General features: G+C 45.9%; 1 protein-coding gene across 1 annotated transcript in view; it reads left to right on the forward strand.

Annotated features, from left to right (window-relative positions):
- The first annotated feature begins 9,646 nt into the window (after nt 1-9,646).
- Nucleotides 9,647-13,281, forward strand: part of LOC147081739 (KIF-binding protein-like) — a 140,354-nt gene continuing 136,719 nt past the window's right edge. The window contains exon 1 of the mRNA XM_085980731.1: nt 9,647-10,134. Within this exon, the coding sequence (XP_085836857.1) occupies nt 10,081-10,134 (54 nt within the window). The 5' untranslated portion in view covers nt 9,647-10,080. The remainder of the gene's footprint in view (nt 10,135-13,281) is intronic.

The following is a 13,281-nucleotide window of genomic DNA, read 5'->3' on the forward strand; positions in this document are numbered from 1 at the left end:
CCTCAAAAAATTCAATCAAATTAGTCAGACATGATCTTCCCTTGACAAAGCCATGTTGACTATCCCTGATTAATCCTTGCCTCTCCAAGTGGAGACAAATTTTGTCCCTCAGGATTTTTTCCAATAATTTTCCTACCACTGATGTTAGGCTCACTGGCCTGTAGTTCCCCGGTTTTTCCCTACTACCCTTCTTGAATAATGGAACTACATTAGCGGTTCTCCAGTCCTCTGGCACATCCCCTGTGGCCAGAGAGGTCCTGAATATATGTGTTAGAGCCCCCGCAATCTCCTCCTTTGCCTCACACAGCAGCCTGGGATACATTTCATCCGGGCCTGGGGATTTATCCATTTTTAGGCCAGCTAAAACCGCCAATACCTCCTCCCTCTCGATGTTAATATGTTCGAGCATATCACAGTCCCCCCGCCCTATTTCTATGTCTACATCGTCCTTCTCCATAGTGAAAACAGATGCAAAAAATTCATTTAGAACCCCTCCTACATCTTCCGGCTCCACACACAGATTGCCACTTTTGTCCCTAATGGGCCCTATTTTTTCCCTAGTTATCCTCTTACCCTTAATATACTTCTAAAACATCTTCGGATTTTCCTTTATTTTGCTCGCCAGTGTTATTTCATGGCCCCTCCTTGATCTCCTAATTTCTTTTTTAAGTATCCCCCTGCACTTTTTGTACTCCTCTAGGGCTTCCTCCGTCTTTAGCCTTTTGTATCTACCAAAAGCCCTCCTTTTTTTCCTAATCCATTCTCGTATATCCCCTGACATCCAAGGTTCCCTGTGGTTTTTGGAACCACCCTTGACCTTTACGGGAACATGTTGCCATTGTATGATCTCAATCTCCCTTCTGAAAGCCTCCCATTGCTCCGATGCGAATTTTCCTACAAGTAGCTGATCCCAGTCCATTTTGGCCAGATCCTGCCTTATCCTATTAAAATCGGCTTTCCCCCAATTTAGAACCTTTATTTCCGGCCCATCCCTGTCCTTTTCCATGACCACCTTAAATCTTACCATATTATGGTCACTATCACCAAAGTGCTCACCTACTAGCACTTTTTCCACTTGGCCGGCCACATTCCCTAGAATTAGGTCCAGTACCGCCCCCTCTCTTGTAGGACTTTCTACATGCTGGCTCAAAAAGCTCTCCTGGATGCACTTTAAGAATTCTACACCCTCTGAGCCTTTCACACTCTGACTATCCCAGTTAATATTGGGGAAGTTGAAATCCCCCATTATTATTACCCTATTATTTGCACATTTCTCTGAGATTTGCCTACATATCTGTTCCTCTATCTCCCCCTGACTGTTTGGAGGCCTATAGTACACTCCCAGCAAAGTGCTTGCCCCCTTTTTGTTTTTAAGCTCCACCCATATGGCCTCATTAGAGGACCCTGCTAATATATCATCCCTCCTTACTGCAGTAATTGACTCCTTAATTAATATTGCGACACCCCCTCCTCTTATACCTCCCCCTCTGTCTCGCCTGAAGATTCTGTACCCCGGAATATTGAGCTGCCAGTCTTGCCCTTCCCTCAACCATGTCTCCGTGATAGCAACAATATCATACTCCCATGTGTTTATCAACACCTTCAGTTCATCCACCTTATTCGCAAGACTCCTTGCATTAAAATAGATGCCATCCAGCCTTGCCCTTATATATTTGCCCTGTCTACCAAGCTGACTTGTTTTTTTCTCTATAATTGGCAGCACATCCCCCCCTATTTCAGCTCCCCTCTGTATCCCATCCCCCTGCCAAGTTAGTTTAACCCCCCCAACAGTGCTAGCAAACCTCCCCGCAAGGATATTTGTCCCGCTCTGGTTCAGGTGCAACCCGTCCGACTTGTACAAGTCCCACCTTTCCCAGAAGCAGGCCCAGTGATCCAGGAAAGTAAAACCCTCCCCCCCCTACACCAACTCTTTAGCCACGCATTCATCTGCTCTATCCTCCCATTCCTATACTTACTAGCATGTGACATCTGGGGACTTGTGCCAAAATTGGGAGAGTTGTCCCACAGACTAGTCAAACAACAGCCTGACATAGTCATACTCACAGAGTCATACCTTTCAGCCAATGTCCCAAACTCCTCCATCACCATCCCTGGGTATGTCCTGTCCCACTGGCAGGACAGACCCACCAGAGGTGGCGGTACAGTGGTATACAGTTGGGAGGGAGTGGCCCTGGGAGTTCTGAACATAGACTCCGGACCCCATGAAGTCTCATGGCTTCAGGTCAAGCATGGGCAAGGAAACCTCCTGCTGATTACCACCCTAGTTGATGAATCAGTACTCCTCCATGTTCAACACCACTTGGAAGAAGCACTGAGGGTAGCAAGGCCACAGAATGTACTCTGGGTGGGGGACTTCAATGTCCATCCCCAAGAGTGGCCCAGTAGCAGGTGGTGAGAGAACCAACACAAGGGAAAAAACCTTCTTTACCTCGTCCTCACCAATCTACCTGTTGCAGATGTATCTGTCCATGACAGCATTGGTAGCAGTGACCTCCGCACAGTCCTTGTGGAGACGAAGTCCCGTCTTCACACTGAGGACACCCTCCATCGTGTTGTGTGACACTACCACTGTGCTAAATGGGATAGATTCAGAACAGATCTAGCAGCTCAAAACTGGGCATCCATGAGGTGCTGTGGGCCATCAGCAGCAGCAGAATTGTATTCGACCACAATCTATAACCTCATGGCCCGGCATATCCCTCACTCTACCATTACCATCAAGCCAGGGGACCAAACCTGGTTCAATGAGGAGTGCAGAAGAGCATGCCAGGAGCAGCACCAGGCGTACCTAAAAATGAGGTGCCAACCTGGGGAAGCTGCAACACAGGACTACATGCATGCTAAAAAGCAGAAGCAGCACGTTATAGACAGGGCTAAGCGATCCCACAATCAACGGATCAGATCAAAGCTCTGCAGTCCTGCCACATCTAGTCATGAATGGTGTTGGACCATTAAACACCTAACGGGAGGAGGGGGCTCCATGAATATCCCCATCCTCAATGATGGTGGAGCCCAGCACATGAGTGCAAAAGACAAGGCTGAAGCGTTTGCAACCATCTTCAGCCAGAAGTGCCGAGTGGATGATCCATATCGGCCTCCTCCTGAGGTCCCCATCATCATAGAAGCCAGTCTTCAGCCAATTCAATTCACTCCACATGATATCAAGAAACAGCTGAGTGCACTGGATACAGCAAAGGCTATGGCCCCCGACAACACTGGCATCTATCCGACAATGTGGAAAACTGCCCAGGTATGTCCTGTCCACAAAAAGTAGGACAAATCCAATCCAGCCAATTACCGCCCCATCAGTCTACTTTCAATCATCAGCAAAGTGATGGAAGGTGTCGTCGACAGTGGTATCAAGCGGCACTTACTCACCAATAACCTGCTCACTGATGCTTAGTTTGGGTTTCACCAGGACCACTCGGCTCCAGACCTCATTACAGCCTTGGTCCAAACATGGACAAAAGAGCTTAATTCCAGAGGTGAGGTGAAAGTGACTGCCCTTGACATTAAGGCATCATTTAACCGAGTGTGGCATCAAGGAGCCCTAGTAAAACTGAAGTCAATGGGAATCAGGGGGAGAACTCTCCACTGGCTGGAGTCATACCTAGCAAAAAGGGAGATGGTTGTGGTTGTTGGTGGTCAATCATCTCAGCCCCAGGACATTGCTGCAGGAGTTCCTCAGGGCAGTGTCTTAGGCCCAACCATCTTCAGCTGCTTCATCAATGACCTTCCCTCCATCATAAGGTCAGAAGTGGGGATGTTCGCTGATGATTGCAGTGTTCAGTTCCATTTGCAACTCCTCAGATAATGAAGCAGCCTATGCCCGCATGCAGCAAGACCTGGACTTGGGCTGATAAATGGCAGGTAAGATTCGCGCCACACAAGTGCCAGGCAATGACTATCTCCAACAAGAGAGAGTATAACCACCGCCCCTTGACATTCAACGGCATTACCATCAATATCCTGGGGGTCACCATTGACCAGAAACTTAACTGGACCAGCCACATAAAGAGTGGGTCAGAGGCTGGGTGTTCTGCAGCGAGTGTCTCACCTCCTGACTCCCCAAAGCCTTTCCACCATCTACAAGGCACAAGTCAGGAGTGTGATGGAATACACTCCACTTGCCTGGATGAGTGCAGCTCCAACAACACTCAAGAAGCTCAACGCCATCCAGGACAAAGCAGCCCGCTTGATTGGCACCCCATCCACCACCTTAAACATTCACTCCCTCCACCACCGGCGTACCGTGGCTGCAGTGTGTACCATCTACAAGATGCACTGCAGCAACTCCCAAACCCGTGACCTCTACCACCTAGAAGGACAAGGGCAGCAGGCGCATGGGAACACCATCACCTGCAAGTTCCCCTCCAAGTTCCAAACCATCCTGACTTAGAAATATATTGCCGTTCCTTCATCGTCAATGGGTCAAAATCCTGGAACTCCCTCCCTAACAACACCACCACCTTCTTGAGGGCAATTAGGAATGGGCAATAAATGCTGGCCTTGCCAGCGACGCCCACATCCCCATAACAAACATAAAAAAAATAGGGACATAGGAACAGGAGTAGGCCATTGAACCCCTCGAGCCTGTTCCGCCATTCAACGAGATCATGGCTGATCTGTGACCTAACTCCATATACCCACCTTTGGCCCATATACCTTCATACCTTTGGTGAACAAAAATCTATCAATCTCAGATTTAAAATTAACAATTGATCTAGCATCAAATTGCCATTTGCGGAAGAGAGTTCCAAACTTCTACCGCTCTTTGTGTGTAGAAGTGTTTCCTAATTTCACTCCTGAAAGGTCTGGCTCTAGTTTTTAGACTGTGCCCCCAGTCCTAGAATCCCCAAGCAGCGGAAATAGTTTCTCTCTCTCTACCCTATCTGTTCCCCTTAATATCCTGAAAACTTCAATCAGATCACCCCTTAACCTTCTAAATTCTAGGGAATACAACCCTAATTTGTGTAATCTCTCCTCTTATCTTAACCCATGGAGTCCGGGTATCATTCTGGTAAACCTACGCTGCACTCCCTCCAAGGCCAGTATATCCTTCCTACGGTGTGGTGCCCAGAACTGCTCACAGTACTCCAGGTGTGGTCTAACCAGGGCTTTGTACAGCTGCAGCATAACTTCTACCCCCTTGTACTCTAGTCCTCTCGATATAAAGGCCTGCATTCCATTAGCCTTTTTGATTATTTTCTGTACCTATTCGTGACATTTTAATGATCTATGTACCTGAACCCCCCAAGTCTCTTTGGACCTCCACTGTTTTTAGCTTTTCACCATTTAGAAAGTACCCTGTTATATCCTTTTTAGGTCCAAAGTGGATGACCTCACATTTGCCTACATTGAAATCCATTTGCTACAGTTTTGCCCATTCACTTAGTATTAGATTAAAAGAAGAAGCTTATAATGTTGCGAAGAATAGTAGTAAATGTGAGGATTAGGAGAGCTTTAGAAACCAGCAAAGGATGACCAAAAAATTGACAAAAAAGTAGAAAATGGAATATGCAAGTAAACTAGTAAGAAATATAAAAACAGATTGTAAGCTTCTACAAGTATGTAAAAAGGAAGAGAGTAGCAAAAGTAAGCGTTGGTCCCTTAGAGGCTGAGACAGGCGAAATTATAATGGGGAATAAGGAAATGGCAGAGACTTTCAACAAATATGTTGTATCTGTCTTGTGAAGACACAAAAAGTGTACCAAAAATAGTGGGGAACCAAGGGGCTAATGAGAGTGAGGAACTTAAAGTAATTAATATCAATAGAGAAAAAGTACTTGAGAAACTAATGGGACTAAAAGCTGATAAATCCCCTGGACCCGACGGCCTACGTCCTAGGGGTCTGAAAGAGGTGGCTGCAGAGATAGTTGTGATCTTCCAAAATTCCCTCGATTCTAGAATGGTCCCAGTGGATTGGAAGGTAACAAATGTAACCCCGCTATTCAAGAACGGAGGGAGAGAGAAAACAGGGAACTACAGGCCAGTTAGCCTGACATCAGTCGTCAGGAAAATGCTGGAATCCATTATTAAGGAAATTAAGCTCAATATAGAAAGTTCAGAGGGGAAGTGAAAAAGGAAATAAGAGGGTCAAAAAGAGTATGAGAATAGATTGGCAGTTAACATAAAAGGGAATCCAAAATTCTTCTATAGGCATATAAATAATAAACTCGGAGTAAGAGGCCGGGCCGGGCCAATTAGGGACCAAAATGGAGACCTACACATGGAGGCAGAGGGCATGGCTGAGGTTCTAAATGAGTACTTTGCATCTGTCTTTACCAAGGAAGAAGATGCTGCCAAAGTCATAGTGAAAGAGGAGGTAGTTGAGATACTGGATGGGATAAAAATCAATAAAGAGGCACTAGAAAGGCTGGCTGTACTTTAAGTAGATAAGTCACCAGGACCGGATGGGATGCATCGGGAAGTAAAAATGGAAATTGCGGAGGTACTGACCATAATCTTCCAATCCTCCTCAGACACGGGGGTGGTGCCAGAGGACTGGAGAATTGCAAATGTTACACCCTTGTTCAACAAAGTGAGTAAGGATAAATCCCGCAACTACAGGCCAGTCAGTTTAACCTCGGTAGTGGGGAAACTTTTAGAAACAAAACTAACAGACAAAATTAACAGTCACTTGGACAAGTGGATTAATTAAGGAAAACCAGCACGGATTTGTTAAAGGCAAATCGTGTTTAACCAACTTGATTGAGTTTTTTGCTGAGGTAACAGAGAGGGTTGATGAGGGCAATGCGGTTGATGTGGGGTACATGGACTTACAAAAGGCATTTGATAAAGTGCCACATAATAGGCTTGCCAGCAAAGATGAAGCCCATGGAATAAAAGGGACAGTGGCAGCATGGATATGAAATTGGCTAAATGACAGGAAACAGAGAGTAGCGGTGAATGGTTGTTTGTCGGACTGGAGGAAGGTATACAGTGGTGTTCACCAGGGGTCGGTACTAGGACCACTGCTTTTCTTGATATATATTAATGACTTGGATGTGGGTGTACAGGGCACAATTTCAAAATTTGCAGATGACAAAAAACTTAGAAGTATAGTGAACAGTGAGGAGGAGAGTGATAGACTTCAAGAGGACATAGACAGGTTGGTGGAAAGAGCAGACATGTGGCAGATGAAATTTAATGCAGAAAAGTCCGAAGTGATACATCTTGGTAAGAAGAACGAGGAGAGGCAATATAAACTCAAGGGTACAATTCTAAAGGGGGTGCATGAACAAAGAGACCTGGGGGTATATGTGCCCAAATCGTTGAAGGTGGCAGGGCAGGTTGAGAAAGTGATTAAAAAAGCATACGGGATCCTGGGCTTCATAAATAGAGGCATAGAGTACAAAAGAAAGGAGGTTATGATGAACATTTATAAAAGACTGGTTTGGCCTCGACTGGAGCATTGGGCCAAAAATTCGGGTCGGGGGCTCCCCGCGGGTGCAAGCCCCCGATCTGCACTCACCCTGCGCGCTGACATCTGAAGCCCGGGCCTGCTTGCATTTCCTGTCCCTGGCCCGGTTCAGATGTCAGCGCACTGTGCTTACCTGATCCAGTGGCGTAGTTAGTGCGATGTGCCGGCTGGGATCAGGTGAGCACTGTACAACCAATCGGGAGGGGAAGGTTCATTCATGAGTTTGAGAGTAAGAACTGTCAAACTCATGAAAACTACGGGGGCCCAAAACACTATTTAAACTTTAAATAAAAATTTAAAAAACATCCCAATCATTAAATTAAGTATAAATAAGTTAAAAAAAAAAAATTTAAACAATTTTTTTTTTGAAAAAAATAAATTTTTAATAAAAAGGGTCTAAAACTAAACTTACCTTATTGTAGATTCTTTAAAATAATAAACCTGTGGGAAAAAAATTCTAAATTACACTAAAACACCACTTACCTGTAAAAATAAATACTTACGTGTGCTTTTTACAAGCATAAAGACCGGAGGCCTTTACACATGCGCAAATCCCCCAAAACAGAGGAAATCCAAGACGCACGCGCTGCCCCCTACAGTGCTAGCCTCTTCAACTCTTGGGTTGGAGGAGAGGAAATGCCGGTTTTCAGCGCATGCGCTGTGCATGCTGAAAACCGGCATTTCCTCCAGCCAGACGCGTGAGTACCCCTTCCGTACTCACGCGTTTGGGGAGGAATTTCTGCCCCAATGTGTCCAATTCTGGGCACCGCACTTTAGGAAGGATGTGAAGGCCTTAGAGAGGGTGCAGAAAAGATTTACAAGATTAGTTCCAGGGATGAGGGACTTCAGTTACACGGATAGACCAGAGAAGGTGGGGTTGTTCTTGGTGCAGAGAAGATTGAGAGGAGATTTGATAGAGGTGTTCAAAATCATGAGGGGTCTGGACAGAGCAGATAGAGAGAAACTGTCCCCATTGGCAGAAGGGTCGAGAACCAGAGGACACAGATTTAAGGTGATTGACAGAAGAACCAAAGGCGACATGAGGAAAAACTTTTTTACACAGCGAGTGGTTAGGATCTGGAATGCACTGCCTGAGAGGGTGGTGGAGGCAGATTCAATCGTGGCTTTCATAAGCGAATTGGATAAGTACCTGAAGGAAAAAAAATTGCAGGGCTACAGGGAAAAGGCGGTGGAGTGGGACTAGCTGAAGTGCTCTTGCAGAGAGCCGACACGGGCTCGACGGGCCGAATGGCCTCCTTCTGTGCTGTAACCATTCTTTGATTCTGTGAAATGGTAACGGTACTTAGAAAATCATAACATGATTAGGCAGAGTCAACATGGTTTTATGACAGGGAAATCGTGTTTAACACACTTATTAGAGTTTTTTGAGGATGTAACTAGCAGGGTAGATAAAGGGAAACCAGTGGATATAGTATATCTGGATTTCCAAAAGGCATTCGATAAGATGCCACATAAAAGGTTGCTACGCAAGATAAGGGCTCGTGGGATTGGGGGTAATATACTAGCATGGATTGAGGATTGGTTAACGGACAGAAAACAGAGAGTAGTGTAGGGGGGTGGCGTGTGTGCGCCCAGTCAGCTTCGCCTCTGACTGTCCCTTGAGCGGTTCGAATCGCTCCCACACCCCTGGGTTCTAGACACCGGACTTAGGTACAGGCGGCGATACAGAAAGTTGAGTAGGCAAGTGGTTTGGTGTAAGAAAACCAAGATTTTATTAAAACAGAATGCAACAATCTTATGAAAAATTACTGGTATAAAATACAGGCATGAAACAATTACACTTATATGGGAATGGGGAACACACAGCACATCGAGGGAAAAACAACTGCATTAACAATCCCCTTATCTCTATCCCACCCCCTATACCTAACTAGATTAAGCTATGAGGGGCCAGGAATTCATGCTCACCAATCCAAAACCTGTTGCTTTAACGGTTGTGAGTTTTGAGGTCTGGTCCTGCTGTCCTTTGGGGTACCCCGTCGCCACGTGGTCTCAGGGCGCGGCGCTGGAGTTGCTGCTGTGACACACCTTCCCTCTCCTCAGCTACCGTCGTCGTCTCGTCGCGATGGGTTTTCTTCTTCTACCTCGGGCGGTCGCCGGCGGTAATGTCGTGGTTGGGGGTCGGTTGACGGTTTTCACTGCTTATTTGATTTTACTACCCATCCTTTGAACGCCAGTATATTCGTTGCGGCATGGACACCCGCGTCTAACGCCAGCTTATTCGCAGTGTTCTAACGCCAGCTTATTCCCACTGTCCATACATACACTGCTAATTTCTTCCCCAAACGCCAGCTTATAACTAGGCGTTTGGTGTTTACCAATGCGTCTTTTGCTGCCCTTCTCTGCTCTTGTCGGTTTTACCTTCTTCGTCTCGTCTCGTCTCGTCTCGTCTCTTTTGCCCCTTTTCGGCCTGTGTGTCCGGTGTTGTATTAAACTCGGGTCTCGTTCTTCTCCCGCGTTTGGCCCCAGTGTAATGGGCGTCCTCGGTTGTTGAGCGGTGCGGGGAGCGAGAAGAGAGCCCGCCACGAGGCCAGGGCGCGAGTACGAGCGGCAGCCGGCCAAGGCCACAGACGAGTCAAAGTCAAGAGCAAGGGTCAAGAGAGCGATTGTTACTGATGGGCCTCCAATTATACCCGTTTCTTCAACTCCTTATCTGCGCGCCAAATCAGGTCAGTCCATTGTTTAACTTTTGGCGGGCGTTTTAAATGATTACAACCATTTGTTTTAACGACTTTAGGAGTGGTTATCTCCGGGTCTAATGGCCCCGATGTCCTGGTTGCTTTGTCATGGATAAGACTTAATTGTCCCCATCCTGACTTGATCGCTACTGTGAGCTGTTATCGATTAAACATGCAGGAAACTAATGGCCACGATCATAGGCCCATTCTATTTTGATTTGATTCAAGTCGAACAAATGTGTATTCAGTGTTTACTTTGTCTGGCTGGCTCCAAAGAGTCCCTGCTCACAGATTCCTGCATTTTAATGTTTCGTCTCCGGGCCTGCTTGTTGGCAGAGCCTTGCTTTTAAAATCCTGTCAGTATTGGTCACGAGGTTTACAGAAGCCATTTTGGGTACCCTGTTTTTAATAACTTGTCTAAAACAGGGCCCCTTGATCCATAACTTGGGGAGTGCGGGAATTTTGAGAACCCTGCAACTTCCACTAGGAATAAACAGATCATTTTCAGGTTGGCCAGCTGTAACTAGTGGGGTACTGCAAGGATCAGTGCTTGGGCCTTAGCTATTCACAATCTATATCAATGATTTGGATGAGGGGACCAAATGTAATATATCCAAGTTTGCTGATGATACAAAGCTGGGTGGGAATGTAAGTTGTGAGAAGGATGCAAAGAAGCTTCAAGGGGATAGAGACAGGTTAAGTGAAGTGGGCAAGAACACGGCAAATGGAATATAATGTGGAGAAATGTGAAGTTATCCACTTTGGTAGGAAAAATAGAAAAGCAGAGTTTTTTAAATGGTGAGAGATTGGGAAATGCTGGTGTTCAGAGGGACCTGGGTGTCCTTGTACACGAATCACAAAGTTAACATGCAGGTACAGCAAACAATTAGGAAAGCAAATGATATGTTGGCCTTTATTACAAGAGGATTTGAGTATAAGAGTAAAGACGTCTTACTGCAGTTATATAGGGCCCCGGTAAGACCATACCTGGAGTATTGGGTACAGTTTTGGTCTCCTTACTTAAGGAAGGATGTACTTGCCATAGAGGTAGTGCAACGAAGGTTCACCAGACTGGTTCCTGGGATGGGGGGATTGTCCTATGATGAGAGATTGAGTAGACAAGGCCTATATTCTCTCGAGTTTAGAAGAATGAGAGGGGATTGTTAAGTCTGTGAATTATTTAGTTAATTAAGACACAGACTAATGAGTAACAATAAAACAGGTCTTTACTGGTTGGAGGTAGGGACTATACTGAATACAAGATTACTGCACAGTGCTTATATACCGGTGTGTTCACCCCCGGTATTACGTCTACAGCAGCCTGAGAAAGTAGTACATCTCTTAAGGTGGAACAGGCTTAAGCTCTCCTAAGGTGGAACAGGTTACATACACAACACTCCTCCCTTCCTAGCTTTATAGTCATCCCCCCCATTTAACATAACGTAATAACATATATACATATATAACTTCATGTTTAACGTAACATATCACAGATTCAGTCTCTGCGGAAAACAGTTCACAGATTCAATCTCTGTGGTGTAGTCGGTTCACGTTACTCATTCAATAGTCCTTTCATGGATTTAACAGCTTGAACTTCCGAACTGATTTGGCTCCGTTCGGAGGGACCACGTGTGTGATCTGGTAGAGGTGATAATGGTTCAGATGGGTCATCTTCTGTTTTTACTTTTCCTTTTCTGCTTCTTGGAGACTCTCTGGGCTCCATTGTCAGCTGCCAGCTGCATGCGCAGTTCCTCCTTCTCTTCCTCCTGTTTCCGTCGTAGAGCCAGCTTCTCCCGATGTTCCGTAGACTTTTGGTGCTCCTCCATGATTTCTGCACTTTGGGAGTCGAAGTTACAAGCTGGGCAGGACAGGACATCGTAATATTCGGTGTCGTCCACCAGGTCATGGTAATATTCGGTGTCGTCCTGAGCTAGACCAGTGAGAGGGTCGTCTATTTCCTCCATACCCAGCTGGACGTTAGCCAGCTCTTGTTCCAAATCCAGACATCTTTCCTGAAGAGACTTCTTCATGTGTACCTCTGCATCCAGCTTTTTCTGGGCTTTCAGCAAGTCGTTTACTAGTGACCTCATTTGTGATTTTAATACTTCAACTTCCTTTGGAGATTGATTGATCGGACTATGCAATCCCTCTACCGGAGCAGCTGTTTCAGCGGTCTGTTGTTCTACATTGACGTGAGTCAGCGTACTTTTGGCATCCAATGGCTGCTCTGTTGCAGTCGTTTCAGTCTGTGTCGTCACATCAGCCATCTCAATGACTTTTGAGAGCTCCGAACCCTTTTCCTTTGAAGATCGCAGCTCGTGTTCAAGTTTTTCCCATTTCAGAGTCTTGTCCCTCAGCATATGAAGGAGTTGGCTGACCGTTAACTCTTCTGACACCAGATTATGGCACGCACCTTCAGAACCTGAATCAGCTTTGATTCGTTCGGCCTCCTCGCGCAGATGGTTGGTGTGCTCCTGCTCCATTTTCTCCCACTCTGTAACAAAGAACTTTTTTATTTCATTCATCTCTTGCTCAAAACGGCGAATCATTTGTTCTAATTGCTGTTGTAGTTTGAAATGGAGTTGAGTTCGAGCCCAGTGTCCCTCAAAAATGTGCATATCAGTAGACTTGACAGACTCAGAATTCTCTGTTAAACTATGTTGTTGTTGCTCAGTGGAATTCTGTGCTGAAACTTTGTCTTTTGCACATGGGTTGGTCTTACCATCATCAGTTCTAGAGTCTGGGCTGATTATCTGCACCGAGTTCTCACTCTTTATGGCTTTTAGCGAATGCCAGTCCATATTTATGTTTCTAAACCACTCCCGGCCTAGTAGTGGTGGACCTCCCTCCGGTAGCACATATAAGTCCATTATTTGACTTCCTTCGCCCTTGTTGGCCACTGCAACCTTTATTGTCCCGATGGGGTACACTCTCTGCCCCGTGTAGGTTGTCAATATAATCTCCGTATCCTGTAGGGGAATATGTTGGAATAACCTTCTGTAATCTTTCTTATTCATGGCCGACAATGCCGATCCAGTGTCCAATTCCATTTTTACTTGGACTCCTTCTATCTGAAGAGTAACCCAAATTGTCTGGAGGTCTGCACCCTTACCAACGTTGAGTACCCTTAAGCTAGCC

Source organism: Somniosus microcephalus, unplaced genomic scaffold, assembly GCF_052327205.1.
Source record: "Somniosus microcephalus isolate GS21.2 unplaced genomic scaffold, FLI_Smic_1.0 scaffold476, whole genome shotgun sequence".
Classification (NCBI taxonomy): Eukaryota; Metazoa; Chordata; class Chondrichthyes; order Squaliformes; family Somniosidae; genus Somniosus; species Somniosus microcephalus.